The 14,023-nt window shown below is 52.8% G+C and overlaps 1 protein-coding gene across 16 annotated transcripts in view; it reads left to right on the top strand.

The window, feature by feature from the left end:
- The window catches only part of IQCE (IQ motif containing E), a 51,410-nt gene that overhangs the window by 14,565 nt on the left and 22,822 nt on the right, over positions 1-14,023 (top strand). For all 16 annotated transcript variants that reach the window (XR_004433170.1, XR_004433166.1, XR_004433165.1 and 13 more), the window contains 8 exons: positions 139-209; positions 4,240-4,353; positions 4,471-4,521; positions 8,259-8,329; positions 9,300-9,372; positions 9,686-9,735; positions 11,994-12,157; positions 13,555-13,610. Coding sequence is in view for 6 of the 16 variants with exons in the window: in XM_033193800.1 (XP_033049691.1) it covers positions 139-209; positions 4,240-4,353; positions 4,471-4,521; positions 8,259-8,329; positions 9,300-9,372; positions 9,686-9,735; positions 11,994-12,157; positions 13,555-13,610 (650 nt within the window). In the remaining 10 variants the exon portion in view is untranslated. The remainder of the gene's footprint in view (positions 1-138; positions 210-4,239; positions 4,354-4,470; positions 4,522-8,258; positions 8,330-9,299; positions 9,373-9,685; positions 9,736-11,993; positions 12,158-13,554; positions 13,611-14,023) is intronic.

The raw sequence follows: 14,023 nt of genomic DNA on the forward strand, positions 1-14,023 counted from the left end.
TGGAATTATTTTTGCTTTTTTATTTTTTTCTTTTTTAAAAGGAAATGTTATTAACTTCCAGGGTTTCCTTAAAGTATAGCCAATAATTCTTTCTACTTTTTAGATAGTCTTTGAAAAGATTTGTCTATCTTTCTCCAGGTCATGTCCCTGGGACTCCTGTCTACAGAGAGAAAGAAGACATGTATGACGAGATTATTGAGTTAAAGAAGGTAGTATTTCGTTTGTTCTCCATTGATTTGAAACAGTGAAAGCTTCCTATAACAATCTATTAGAACATCAGAGCCTGTGCTGGGAGGTGCCCAGATGAGAAGAGCAGGAGCGTTGGGGTTGAACCTGAGTTTGAGCCATGGCGTAGTACCCTAGGAGTTGGTGTGTCTGGTTAAAGGCCGTAGCACCAGCACGTAAAAGGCAGCAGAGCTCATGTTCCGTCCGTGTTCTCCTTCTCCAGCGTGATGGGGAAGACTGGATGAGGACTAGATAAACTTCAGAGTCCCCTTGTGTCCTGAGATTGGGTACTGTGATAAGGTCACTGGTAGAGTTATCAGTAACCTTCCATGTATGCCATGCTTTATGTTGTCAAGACATCTCACATGCCCTATCTCAGTTGCCCTCTACAGAAGTTCTGTGGGACAGGCAGGGCCACTTGTTACAACCACCATCTGCTGATGGACTTGAGACTCAGCGACGTTAGTAGTCTGTCCGAGGTCAACCAGTAGCAGAAGCAAGATTCAAGGTCACCTGCCTCCCAAGGCCAAGACTCTATATTACCCCATGGCCCCTCCCATTCATGAAAGCATGAACTGCATTGAGCTAGATCATCATTGTCACTGCCACCAGCACCGTTACCATCCCGCTGGCTCTCAATATCCCTACATGTTTGCCCTGGAAAAGTCATCTGTGTTCATTTCCTTCCATAATTTTAGTCTGTTTATAGACCTACTGTCTCCACCAGTTGATGTGTGTCTGAGTCACTGCGTTCAGCTGGGGCACCAGAGGGCAATAGGGCATTGGCAGCCTCACCCCCAGGGCATGGAAGAGGATCGGGAAGCCGTTTCCCCTGGCGAGCTGGGAAGAAACTGGGGAACCTGAAGTAGGCCGTTGTACAAAAGACAGCACCTTCTCTGTTGGCCGTAGAGAACAGTCAGACTTGAGGCTGTGTGAGAACACTCTTGCCACGAGAGCTGTCTGACTGGCCGTGCCGCTGAGGAGCAGGTGCGTGCCCTGGCCTTGGAGACTTTGAGCACAGGCAGCAGCTGCGTGTTGGGGATGTCACGGACGTGATCCTCATTCTGGTTGGAATGAGCTGAATGAACTCGGTGTGGACTGGGGGGTTATCTCGTTTGGGATTTTCTCAGCCTCTTGAATCTGTAGGTTTGTCTTTTGTCAGATCTGGGACATTTTCAGCCTCGAGTCTTGAGTTGTTTTCTCAGCCTTGCCCTCTTTGGTTATAGCTGCTCAGGTCCCTGGTCTCTGTTCAGTGTTTTCCCCTCCGTCTTCCTTCATGAAGATTGGGTAGCTTCGTTGTTCGGCCCTCCAGCTCACGGATGCTTTCCGCTGGCCTCTGCATCCTGCCATTGAGCCCGTTGTTGGGTGTAACCTTACTGTCTCTGTTCGGTTCTGAAATCTCCATGCGGCCCCTTCTGTCTTGGTCTTCGCTGAGACGCCCGCCCTGCCTCTTCACTTGTTTCAAGCGTGTCTGTCGTCGGTCACTGGCGCATCTTTGTGGCGGCTGCTGTAAGTCTGCGGCGGGATTCTAATGTCCCGGCCATCTCAGTGTTGACGTTGTAGCTTGTTTTTCTTCATTCAGGTTGAGCTATTCTTGGTTCTTAGTATAAAAGTGATTTCCTTGAAACCAGGACGCTCGGAGTGTTTCGTCGCGAGACTCAGACTCTTGCTCAATCCTGTGCTGTGGCAGGCCTCCTCTCACACTGCCCTGTGGGTTAAGGGAGCACTGCCTCACTACCACCCGCGAGGGTGGAGGTCCATTTCCCACTCAGCCATCATCAGCACCTGCTCCGGGACGGGCTCCTCATTCCCGCTGGGCAGGGCGGGAGTCTGGGCCCCTCACTCAGCCTCTGCTGCCGCCGCCCTAGCTGGGAGGGAAGGGCCACCTGTACTGCTTCCGCTCAGCCTTCGCCGATGTAGGGGTGGCCTTGCTGCCGCCAGGCGATGGTGGTCCTGACTCTGCACGGCCTCCTCTGGAGCCCCACCAGTGCAGGAGGGGAGGGGCCTGGGTGCAGCCGGACAAGGGTGAGTGTCCGGGCTCCCCACGTAGCCTGTGCTGTGGGGAGGACTGTGGCGTTTTCCGTGGTGTGCCTAGGGTAGAGCGGTTCCTGCCTGTCAGTTGCTGCCTTGTTGGTCTGTTCCTTTCCTTGTCTTCTGGCTGGAGAGAAGAGGCTTTGCGTGGGCTTTTATTGTCTGCATCCGTTGGCGTTTTTAGGCTGTTGGCTTCTCCAGCATCCAGCCCAGATGAGGCAGAAAGAAAACTGAAGGAGCTCCCTGCCATGTCGATCGCTGGCCCCCCAAGTCCCGGTCTGTCTGCCGCCTCCACCTTTCCAGTCTTAGGTTGCGTTACACATGGAGCGCAGGTGTTGAGTGGAACTGACAGGAGGAATTGGGAGGGGTGAATCTAGGTCACGCTCCTGGAAGCAGCAGTCCCATTACTAAAGCTCCCATCTTCCTCCATGGCTGGGCCTTCGCTCATTGACTCCACAAGCTGAGTACCGGCTTGCCATCATGCCTCCTGAATCTGTGGGTTTGTCTGCAGCGATCTTGCCAGCCGTGGATGTGGCTGAAGTGCCGAGCCACCCCCACGGGGTGCGCATTCCAGATTGTCTTTTGCTCAGAGGTCCAGTCTCTGGAACGCCACAGTCTTTTGCAAGAAGGCCGTGTGGGAGGATGGCTGGCGGTTAGATACAGGCTGACGCTGGGAGTTGGTGAGCTGTGGCACAGCCCAGCCTACATGCTGTTTCTTTCCTGGACTTTATCTACCACGAAAATAGTAGGAAGAACATAATTTCAAAGTATAGGATAGTTGTAGAGATTGAATAAACTTAGTTTTGTAAGAAATCGACTACACAGTGGTTTTTTTTTTTTTTTTTTGAGACAGAGCCTCACTCTCATCTAGGCCGGAGTGCGGTGGCGCAGTCTTGGCTCACTGTACCCTCCCTGTCCCAGGTTCAAGCGATTCTCCTGCCTCAGCCTCCCGAGTAGCTGGGATTACAGGCACCTGCCGCCACGCCCAGCTAATTTTTTGTATTTTTTGTAGAGATGGGGTTTCACCATGCTGGCCAGGCTGGTCTCAAACTCCTGACCTTGTGATCCACCCGCCTCGGCCTCTTAAAGTGCTGGGATTACAGGGGTGAGCCACCGCACCGGTCCCCAACTACACAGTCTTTTTTGTCCCCCATCAGGTCACCACAAATTGGTAAAGAATTTGTCCACAGATAAAGATTGGGAAGCACTGCCTTCCGCCTGAGCTGTAGCTGAGGATAAGCATTTGAAATGCATATTAGCCTTGGATGAGTTTTATTGATAAAAACGTGAACAAAACGGACTTTCTTGTGTGGTCATGGGAGAGAATGCATGGTGCGTCACCGTCCGGTCCCAGTGTTGGCGGCATTCTTTTCCCGTGTACTCCGTGGGACGGGGTTTCTCAGCACGGGTGCTGTTGATATCTTGGGTGGGACAGTTCTTCTCTGTGGGGGCTTCCTGCCCATCCAGCTTTCCCCGTCCCCACCCACTAAATGCCAGGCGTGCCCTCCGGTGCCCTCACGTGACATCCAGATCTCCCCCCACCCACCATACACCGTGCCAGGCAGCTTTCCAAATCTCCCAGCTCAGTGCTTCCCTGGGCCTGTGTGCGGTGTGGTGTGCATGGCTGTGTGCGGTGTGTGTGTAGTGGTGTGTGCATGGCAGTGTACGCAGGGACGTGTGTGTGGCATGTGCGCAGTGGCGTGTGCGGAGCTGTGCGTGGGGGACCTGTGTGCGGTGTGTGCATGGTGTGGTGTGCTTGGCTGCGCAGGGACGTGTGTGCGGCATGTGCTTGGCTGCCCGGGGACATGTGTGCGGTGTGTGTGCAGCAAGCAGTGTGTGCTTGGCTGTGCGTGCGAGGACGTGTGTGCAGCGTGTGCGCAGCAGCGTGTGCTTAGCTGTGCGTGTGAGGACATGTGTGCGGCTTGTGTGCGGCGTGTGCGCAGCAGTGTGTGGATGGCTCTGCATGGCCCTTCTTTTCTTCAGTCATTGCACATGCAGAAGAGCGATGTGGACCTGATGAGAACGAAGCTCCGGCGCCTGGAGGAGGAAAACAGCAGGAAGGACTGGCAGATAGAGCAGCTCCTTGATCCCAGCCGCGTAAGCTCCTGGTGCTTCAGGGACGGGGCGCGGGGAAGGTCCTCGGGGCATCTGCCAGCCAGCCCTGCTGGGGGCTACACAGAAGGCCGTTTTCATGTCTCAATCTGCTTACCACAGGGCACAGATTTTGTTCGGACTCTGGCAGAGAAAAGGCCCGATGCCAGTTGGGTGAGTATGGGCTGTGCAGGACAGAGCCTTTCCCCATACGCTAGTTATGGGGGACAGCCACAGCGGGGACGCCTTTCCCTGCAGCACCCACTCATGAAGAGTAGCAGGCGGGGGGCGACTGCGGACCCCCAAACCCTTCTCCACTGACACCTGGGGATGCCACAGGGAGGGGGTCAGCAGGCTCACCACAGAGGCCAAGCAAGACACTGTAGGAAAAACCCGTCACAATGGGCAACTTCTCCCTCACAGCTGAGAAAATACATTAAGCTCAACAAGTGCTCCCAGCACTTTGGGAGGCTGAGGCAGGTGGATCACTTGAGGTCAGGAGTTCAAGACCAGCCTGGCCAACGTGGTAAAACCCTGTCTCTACTAAAAATACAAAAAAGTTAGCCGGGTATGGCAGCCTGCTCCTATAGTCCTGGCTACTCAGAAGGCTGAGGCACAAGAATCGCTTGAACCTGTACGGCAGAGGTTGCAGTGAGCTGAGATGGTGCCACTGCCCTCCAGCCTGGGCGACAAAAAAAAAAAAAAGTGCTACAGATGTAAATCAGGGAGCCAGGGCAGTGATAAAGTCCTTCAGATAGATCCAGACCCCCCAGATACTATGTGACGATATGTAAGAAGTTGAATGAAATGGAAGGAGGGAAGACGTTGCCTTTCGGTGTGGTAATGCCATGGCGATCAAGGTAGCACAGTACACCTCCTAGGAGTCAAGGAAGTACTTTTCTAAAGCGGGAAATGCTGGAAGAAAACTGAAAGGGATACGATTTTGAGATTCTTGAACACAAATAATAAAATAACATGAACAATGTGATTAATAGATTTGATCATGTAAAATTAGAAGTGATGGAATCAAAACCCATGGGACTAGGAGCACCGAGATCACTGTCATGGGGGAGGGGAAGGATATTATGGATCAAAACAGCAAAGTTTTCTGTTCAGAATATACAAAAAAACCATACATCTCTAAAAAAAGCCGTCTCCTCTGAACTATGTCACAGATATAGAATGTAGAACGATTTATAATCATTACGTGTTTAAAGTAGATGGTGAGAGCCTGGTTCTGCACCTGGGATGGCACAAAGTAAATCCTTAACAAATGCCTGTAAGTAGCGGGTACTTTCATAAGGAAAGGGCTCCATATTTTTGTTGTTCTGGTGCTCTGTGTGTGTGTCTGTGGGGTTTTTTTTGTTTTTTTTTTTCTTGAGACAGGGACTCACTCTGTTGCCCAGGCTGGCATACAGTGGCAGGATCATGGCTCACTGTAGCATTCAGCTCAGGTGATCCCTGGCTCAGGGGATGCTCCCACCTCAACCTCCTGAGTACCCGGGACCACAGGCACGCACCATCACACCCAGCTAATTTTCTTTTAGTTTTGGTAAGATGGGGTCTCACGAAGTTGCCCAGGCTCATGCGATCCTTCTGCCTCGGCCTCCTAAAGTGTTGGGATTACAGGCCTCAGCCACTGCACCTGGCTAACGTTAATTTAAACTAGGAATTCTAGATCCTAGGGTATATGCAGTATTCATTATCATATGGCAAATTGTCCACCAGAGTGGCTGCGCCCTACCACATCTACTTGTCATCACCTGCCTTCAGGAAAACATTTGCAGATGTGCCTGAGGAGACCTGGCCAAGGATTTCGATTATTGGATTGACCAGAATTACAAAAATGTGCTACAACTGAAGTATGTGTCAGGCTACAGTGACAGGTTTTAGAGGATAGCCAAAAAAAAAAAAAAAAAAAAAGATTTTAAAAGGGTCTATTGGCCGGGCGCAGTGCTTCATGCCTATAATCCCAGCACTTTGGGAGGCCGAGGCGGGTGGATCACCCAAAGTCAGGAGTTTGAAACCAGCCTGGCCAACATGGTGAAGCCCTGTCTGTACTAAAAATACAAAAAATTAGCCGGGTGTGATGACGCACCTGTAATCCCAGCTACTCAGGAGGCTGAGGCAGGAGAATCGCTTGAACCCAGGAGGCGGAGGTTGCAGAGAGCCTGCACTCCAGCCTGGGCTACAAGAGTGAGACTCTGTCTCAAAAAGCAAAAAGTGTCTATCAATAGGAGAGACTGGATAGAGAGACTATGGGAAATAGTGTGGATTCACGGGCGCCAGCAGGGACAGAGCACCAGGAGGATTTGTTGAATGTCAGGAGAAAAAAAAAAAGATTCAGAGGGATGCGTGTGACAGAGCCCCGTTTCTGTGAGAACAGAGGGCCTGACTTCCCGAGTGCACACACACAGCCATGCACAGAACCAGGTGCAGAGGGGCATGCAAGCGGAAACAGGATTCGGTTGGCCGAAGATGGGAGTGGCCAGGTCAGAGTATTTTAGTCTCTATAACGTCTTCATTTTTGTTTTGTTTTGTTTTTGGTACGGAGTCTTGCTCTATTGGAGTGCAGTGGCGTGATCTCGGCTCACTGCAAGCTCCGCCTCCCAGGTTCACGCCATTCTGCCTCAGCCTTCCTAGTAGCTGGGACTACAGGCGCCCACCACTGCACCCGGCTAATTTTTTGTATTTTTAGTAGAGACGGGGTTTCACTGTGTTAGCCAGGATGGTCTCAATCTCTCGACCTTGTGATACGCCTGCCTTGGCCTCCCGAAGTGCTGGGATTACAGGCGTGAGTCACTGCACCCAATCCTGTAACATCTTCATTTTTTAAGGAAAATGTATTTATATATGACTTAACATAATTTATTTGTTTGTTTATTTATTTATTTTGAGACTGAGTCTGGCTCTGTCGCCCAGGCTGGAGTGCAGTGGTCAGATCTCGGCTCACTGCAACCCCGTGTTCAAGCAATTCTTCTGCCTCAGCCTCCTGAGTAGCTGGGATTACAGGCATCTACCACCATGCCCGGCTAATTTTTGTATTTTTAGTAGAGATGGGTTTTCACCATGTTGGCCAGGCTGGTCTTAAACTCCTAACCTCAGGCGATCCACCTGCCTTGGCCTCCCAAAGTGCTGGGATTACAGGCGTGAGCCACTGCACCCAGCCAACTAACATAATTTAAAATGACTTTAAAATCCAATGTAAAAGTTGTCTGTTCAAGCCTGGTGTGGTGACTCACACACATAATCCTAGTACTTTGGGAGATCAAAAGCAGGCAGATTGCTTGAGCCCAGGAGTTCAATGCCAGCCTGGGCAGCATAGTGAAACCCCATCTCTATTTAAAAGTTGTCTATTTAGAAGAAAAGAATGTTCTTTAAAGAATATAAGAATGTTATCTCCTCCAAGCAAGACATTCACAGAAAAGGAGGTGAGGAGGCCTCTGGAGCTGTTCTCCCTTCCCCAGATGGAGGAAAGCGGCTCCTCAGGCCCCTGCGGCTGCAGTCCCCTGTGGAGACTGAACTGGGTGATGCTAGGGGCTTCGAGTCTGTGGTTTCTCCAGCTGGTGATGGGGCTGCTTCCTTTATTTAATACAATCAAGGGAGCACCCTGCTCTGTCCCCGAAGTGTGTGGTGTGCTTGGGGAAGGACTGCCAGTCGGTCAGTGTGCCCACAATGGCTGCCACCTCCTCCTGCTCCAGCCGGTGTCACACCCCTGCCATTCACCCAGCTTTACTCAGGGAGAGGACAGTGGGGCCCTCCCTCTTCCCTGGGCCTGTAGTCTAGAAGAGAGGACAGTGCTGGAGGGAGGAAGGACAGTGAGGTGTGTAGGTGCTCTGGGAGGAGGGGACAGCCACGTCTACTGAGGGAGAGTGGGGGTGGCCTGCCTGATGGGCATGTTCCCCGGGCAGGTCATTAATGGGCTGAAGCAGAGGATCTTGAAGCTGGAGCAGCAGTGCAAGGAGAAGGATGGCACCATCAGGTAGGTGCAGGGCCTGCATCCTCTCCCCTGCCTCCTGCCCCCCTGTTCTGCTCGCTCAGACTCCAGCCTTTGTTCCTCCCCAACCCCTGTCCTGTGTCCTTACTCCCACCCCAAGGCCGAAGGTAAATATTAGCTGCCTCTTTTTAATTTTTGTATTGTCTTTGTTCCCTCTAAATATTTCCCTTCAACTTCTTCTTGTATTTAAGAAATACTTTCTCTCTGCTTGCTCTGTGGACCCCTGTATCTTTCCAGGATGAGGTTTCTGTGCTTCAGTCCTGCACCGTCCTTGTGCTGTTTTTGGTGTGGCTACTCGCATTTCTTTACCTGCCTTTCGAGTGTGAAGGGAAAGTCTTTCTGGGCCGTGTTTTGGTTTCTTTAAGGGAAACTGAGGCCACACATCCATTGCCTCATGTCTCCTGTTCGTACGATAGTTCCCACCTCGTGTCCTGCCCAATTTTGTCAACTTAAGTTTGCAGATTTCTTCTTGTTTCAGTGCAGAACCTCCATGACCTTACTTTGGTTTCTCTATCAGTGTCTCTATTTGAAGTCTACTCTCTGTTGAGAGTGAGGGGACAGCCTGACAGTGCCAGGGAAAAGGTGATTCTCTTCCTTACAAAACCAACCCCTCAAAGACGGCTTGTCCTCTCTAAGCTCCGAAGTCTTTCCTCACCATTAATCTAGTCTTTTAAAGACAGCATCTCGGAGAAGAATATCTCTAGGGAAGCTGTGTATTCACTTTGGGAAGCAGCTGGTCTACACAGGGGATGCTCTCCAGTGTGAGGAATTCTCCCATCAGGCTCGAAACAAGTCCCTTGTTCAAGGCACAAGCTGAGTGAAGGCCCATTCAGGCTTTTCCCTCCCATCCCGGGTCTCTTCCAAAGCCTCTCCCGAATGTTCTGGGAAACTTCCTCTTGCTCTGTCACCTGGGAACACTGGCACGGCCCTGTTAACACTGAACTTGGGTTTTCAGCAAACTCCAGGCCGATATGAAGACCACCAACTTGGAAGAGATGCGGATCGCCATGGAGACATACTACGAGGAGGTGCACTGTGCTGGGTGGTGGGGTGGAGGGCGGGCACCGTGCTGGGCGGCGGGGCGGAGGCCGGCACTGAGTTGGGGGCACCAAGTGGGAGGGGACCAGCGCTGGCCCCAGGTGGTGGATCGAGCCCAGGTGGCCCAGAGCTGCGCTCCTGGAGCCTGCTCCTGCTCCAAGCCCAATGGAAAGATGAAGTGCGACCACTTAGTTTTCGCTTCCGGCTGTAGGCAGTGTTCAGGACTGTGATGTCAGTCTTTTCAGAGAAGGTCTTCTCCATGCTAGCCTTGTGTTTTCATGCATTTCAATGTGGTATTTACAGGTGCATCGTCTCCAGACCCTCCTGGCAAGTTCTGAAACCACCGGAAAGAAGTATGATGGCCGTTTGTGAGCTGCGTTTTGTGTGTTGCCTTCTCGTTGTGGAAGCTCCTCTGAGAGCGTGTGGCTGTCACGTGGGTACAGCATACACTGCCCTCAGCTTGGCAGCGGTGCCAACACCGCACCTGTTCTGTTCAGGGTTAGAGTTGATACGTTTCCATTTGCGGTGTTCAGACTCCTCATAGTGACCACATGTTGACAGCCCACACTTGTTCAGTGCTGCCCGTGTTCGTTCTAGATTCTACATCCTGCCTTCTAGCTTAGAGCTAGAAAGTGCTGTTTCAAAGTAGATCCACCTTTTTAGGAAGAAATTGCATACAAGGACAAGTTTACTTTGCCACCTAATGTTTTCCTAAATAAGTTTATCAGGAGAAACACTGAGGTTCCCCTTGTCTGGTAGATCTCCCATATCCCTTTCCCAGCGAATGCAGCACCCGGCTGCCATCCGCGTCTGATGGCTGATCCCTGGCAGTGGCTTTGGCCGTGTCACTGGCCTCTGCAGCAGCTTGCTGATGTCACGGACTGCTTTCCTTTTTCTTTTTTTTCTTTTTTTTTTTTTTGGTTTTTGAGACGGAGTCTCGCTCTGTGGCCCAGGCTGGAGTGTAGTGGCTGGATCTCAGCTCACTGCAAGCTCCGCCTCCCGGGTTTATGCCATTCTCCTGCCTCAGCCTCCCGAGTAGCTGGGACTACAGGTGCTGCCACCTCGCCCGGCTAGTTTTTTGTATTTTTTTTAGTAGAGACGGGGTTTCACCGTGTTAGCCAGGATGATCTTGATCTCCTGACCTCGTGATCCGCCCGTCTCGGCCTCCCAAAGTGCTGGGATTACAGGCTTGAGCCACCGCGCTCAGCCTGCTTTCCTTTTTCTTTACCCCTAATCCTTAAAACTGGTTGGAAAACTTTTTCTGTAAAGGGCCAGATATTAACTACAATTGGTTCTCATTATTCAGTTACAAAGTGTCTGTAGGTTTTCGCAGTGCAGTGGTTATCACGTCCGCCTTTCAGAGTTATAAAGTCTCCATGAACATGGAATGAGCAAATACTAAACCACTGCTCCTAGGGGAGGTACAGGGCTCCTGCGAACTTCTGCTCACAATATTTTTTTTTTTTTTGGAAAATGTCGCCCAAGTTGGTGTGCAGTGACGCAATCTCAGCTCACTGCAACCTCCGTCTCCTGGGTTCAAGTGATTATCTTGCCTCAGGCTCCCGAGTAGCTGGGACTGTACAGGCATATGCCACCACGCCCGGATAATTTTTGTATTTTTAGTAGAAACAGGGTTTTACTATATTGGCCATCAGGCTGGTCTCGAACTCCTGACCTCAGGTGATCCGCCTGCCTCGGCCTCCCAGAGTGCTGGGATTACAGGCGTGAGCCACCGCGCCCAGCCTGGTCGCAACATTTTTATCAGCCAGTCAAAGTATAACCTGGCTAATGTGTGTCTGTTTAAAGACACCCTATTTAATAGTGATTGTGGATTAATTTTCATCAAACTCACAGCTGGCCTGAACGAGGCTTCTTGCACACACATAAGCATCTCCACAGGGGCCCACACAGCCTTCCTGAGCTTAGAGGCACTGGACAGCACTCAGACTGCAGTCCAGCCCACTCCAGGCAGCATTACCAGCAAACAGCACAGAAACGTGAGAGCCACAGCACCAGGCAGGCCACAGAAAGCACACTTGTTTTCACATGAGCTGAGGTGAGGAGCGGAGCACCACCTGGTTCAGCCCGAGCTGGGAACGTGCGCACCAGCGACTGGCATTTTTCATCACCTGTGCACGTGTGAGAATTCCCACACAACCCCCGTGCGTATTGATTTTGGGCTGACAGATCCATTTTAGCAGCAAGCACATTTGCAATTATGGGATCTGCAGATAATGAAGATCGACTATACTTTAGACCTTGTGGGCTACGAGGTGAAATCTGAGCTGTTCTGCAGGCACCTGGTGGAACAAGATACATTTCCACAACCCTTCTAGTGATGGCATGGAAAATACAGTACTGTTGCTTGAGTACGAGATTTTGTTACGCAGGTTTACCTTGCATAAGGATGGGGTTCCATTTTGGGTGCTAACGTTTTGCTTATTTAGGGTTCAAAGTTATTACTGCCTATTTGATTTCAAATACTCACCTGCAAAAGCCACTCTGAGCTCATGACCAACAGGGCAAGCTGTGGCTCACCTGCCCCTCGTTTCAAGCATGTGTGAAACCAGCTTAGCAATGCAAACCTCAGCCCACGATTTGGTTGTTCCAGGCCCCTGGGGGAGAAGAAGACGGGCACCAAAAGGCAGAAGAAGATGGGCAGTGCCCTCCTGAGCTTGTCCCGGAGCGTCCAGGAGCTCACGGAGGAGAACCAGAGCCTGAAGGAGGACCTGGACCGCATGCTGAGCACCTCCCCCACCATCTCCAAGACACAGGGTACCTTCCTGAAAGCCACTGCAGGAGGGAGGCCAGGGAAGGGCGGGGCATGGCCACTGGACAGTCACCACGAGGGCAGATGTGAACCCTTGAGCGATGCCAATTCCCACGTGCGCCAGCACCTGCCACGGGCCACGCAGTGTCCAGGGGATGGAGCCGCGAACGGATGCTGACAGACACCCCTCGAGGAGACAGTGCTGTGGGAGGGAGGGAGGAGCTGGGTCACATGCGTGACAGGTGTGTCAGGTGGCCGTGCCGTGGACGAGGGGAGGAGGACACGTTTTGGGGTGAGGCAGGTGGTGTGTGCAGCGGCAAGCAGGGTTGACAGGAAGGTGCCCCCAAGACAGTGACAGCTGAGCGGGACCCAGAAGGAGCGAGACAGCCATGAAGACGGCAGCAGGGGTGGGACAGGCAGGGCAGGGCTGAGTGCCTGGGAGACACGTGGAGTATGGCCCCTGAGGCCCAGTGGGGTGGGGCGGGGCAGGGTGCCATGGGAGCCTTAAGGGTGCCGTGGGAGTGTTAGGCAGAGGGTGGAGGGGGCTGTGCTGCTTCCCGAGGACCCCTGGCTTCTGTGCAGAGACAGGGATGGTGGCAGATAGAGGCTTCTGCACTTGTCTAGTCGGGCTGCTGGTGGCCTGGATGAGGGGAGCAGTGGGAGTGGTGAAAGGTGGTCAGGGTCTGGTTGCATCTTGTAGCCAGAGCTTAGGGAAACTGCAGAGAGGGTGTAGGCTCTGAGAGGGAGCAGCCAGGCTCCAAGGCTTTTCGTCCCAGCAACTGAAAAGACAGAGTTGCTGTTTCCTGAGATGGGGAAGGCAGAGGGGCAGGTCTGGGGAAGAGCCACGGGAGGTCTGAGTGTGTGGCAGTGCAGGCCAGGCAGTGGCTGTGTGGGAGTGCGGGGCAGAGGCCTGGTCTGGAGAGCCAAGCATGCGGGTCACCAGCACTCAGGTGGATCGAGTGAGCTCACCCGGAGTGAGAGGAACCTGGTGGTGTATGGTGGGGTGGGGGCAGCCAGCAAGGCAGAGGGGAGGAGTGACCAGCGAGGGACTGTGCATGCCAGGAAGGGGACAGGCTGAGAACCGATTATTGGATTTGGCAGAATGACAGTCATCAGAGATCTTGATGAGAACTGTCTTAATGGCGTGGCCAGGTGGAATCGGGAAAGCATGTCACCCTCAGATGCTTGGAGGCCATTAATACAGACATCTCTGCACGGTCCAAGGGACAGAGACTGGGCCCGTGCTGGTGAAACCCCCAGGGGGCCGGGACCTGTCAGTGTGGCTCTGCAGCCCCACAGGCTGCTCCGGCTGCAGGAGAGGAGCCTCAGGCCATACCCGAGAAGGGTGGCCCTGCTGGCAGTGCTCACCAGGAGCCGTTTGAAACCACACTGCTTCCCTCAGGTTATGTGGAGTGGAGCAAGCCCCGGCTGCTGAGACGCATTGTGGAGCTGGAGAAGGTGAGCCGGCGTCTCAGGGCCACTGTCCTTGAGGACCAGGGGCCTCATGCTGTGGGGACAGGCTCACGGGGTGTGGAAGGTGGCGCTGAGCATGGCACTGGCTGTCCGCCAGGCAGCACCACACACAGACCACAAGGAGACTTCTTCCAGGTGTAGACAACGCTGAAGGCAGCTCTCGCGCCCCTCGCTGGGCTGTGAGCTTCTGTGCGTGGCCGCAGGCAGACGCGCTTCGCACTGGAGCCCCTCACAGTCCAGCCCGCCTGTGCAGGCTGTGGGCTGTGCCCTGCCCGTCGACGACCAGGCACTGCCTCCACCACTCGAGTTGTGTTGGAATCCACAGGGAACTGTTGACCCAACTCCTGGTCAGCCAGAAATATTGGGAAGTGAACGTTTCCCCACATCCCCTACGCGAC

Source organism: Trachypithecus francoisi, unplaced genomic scaffold (genome assembly GCF_009764315.1).
Source record: "Trachypithecus francoisi isolate TF-2019V2 unplaced genomic scaffold, Tfra_2.0 Lachesis_group4, whole genome shotgun sequence".
Classification (NCBI taxonomy): Eukaryota; Metazoa; Chordata; class Mammalia; order Primates; family Cercopithecidae; genus Trachypithecus; species Trachypithecus francoisi.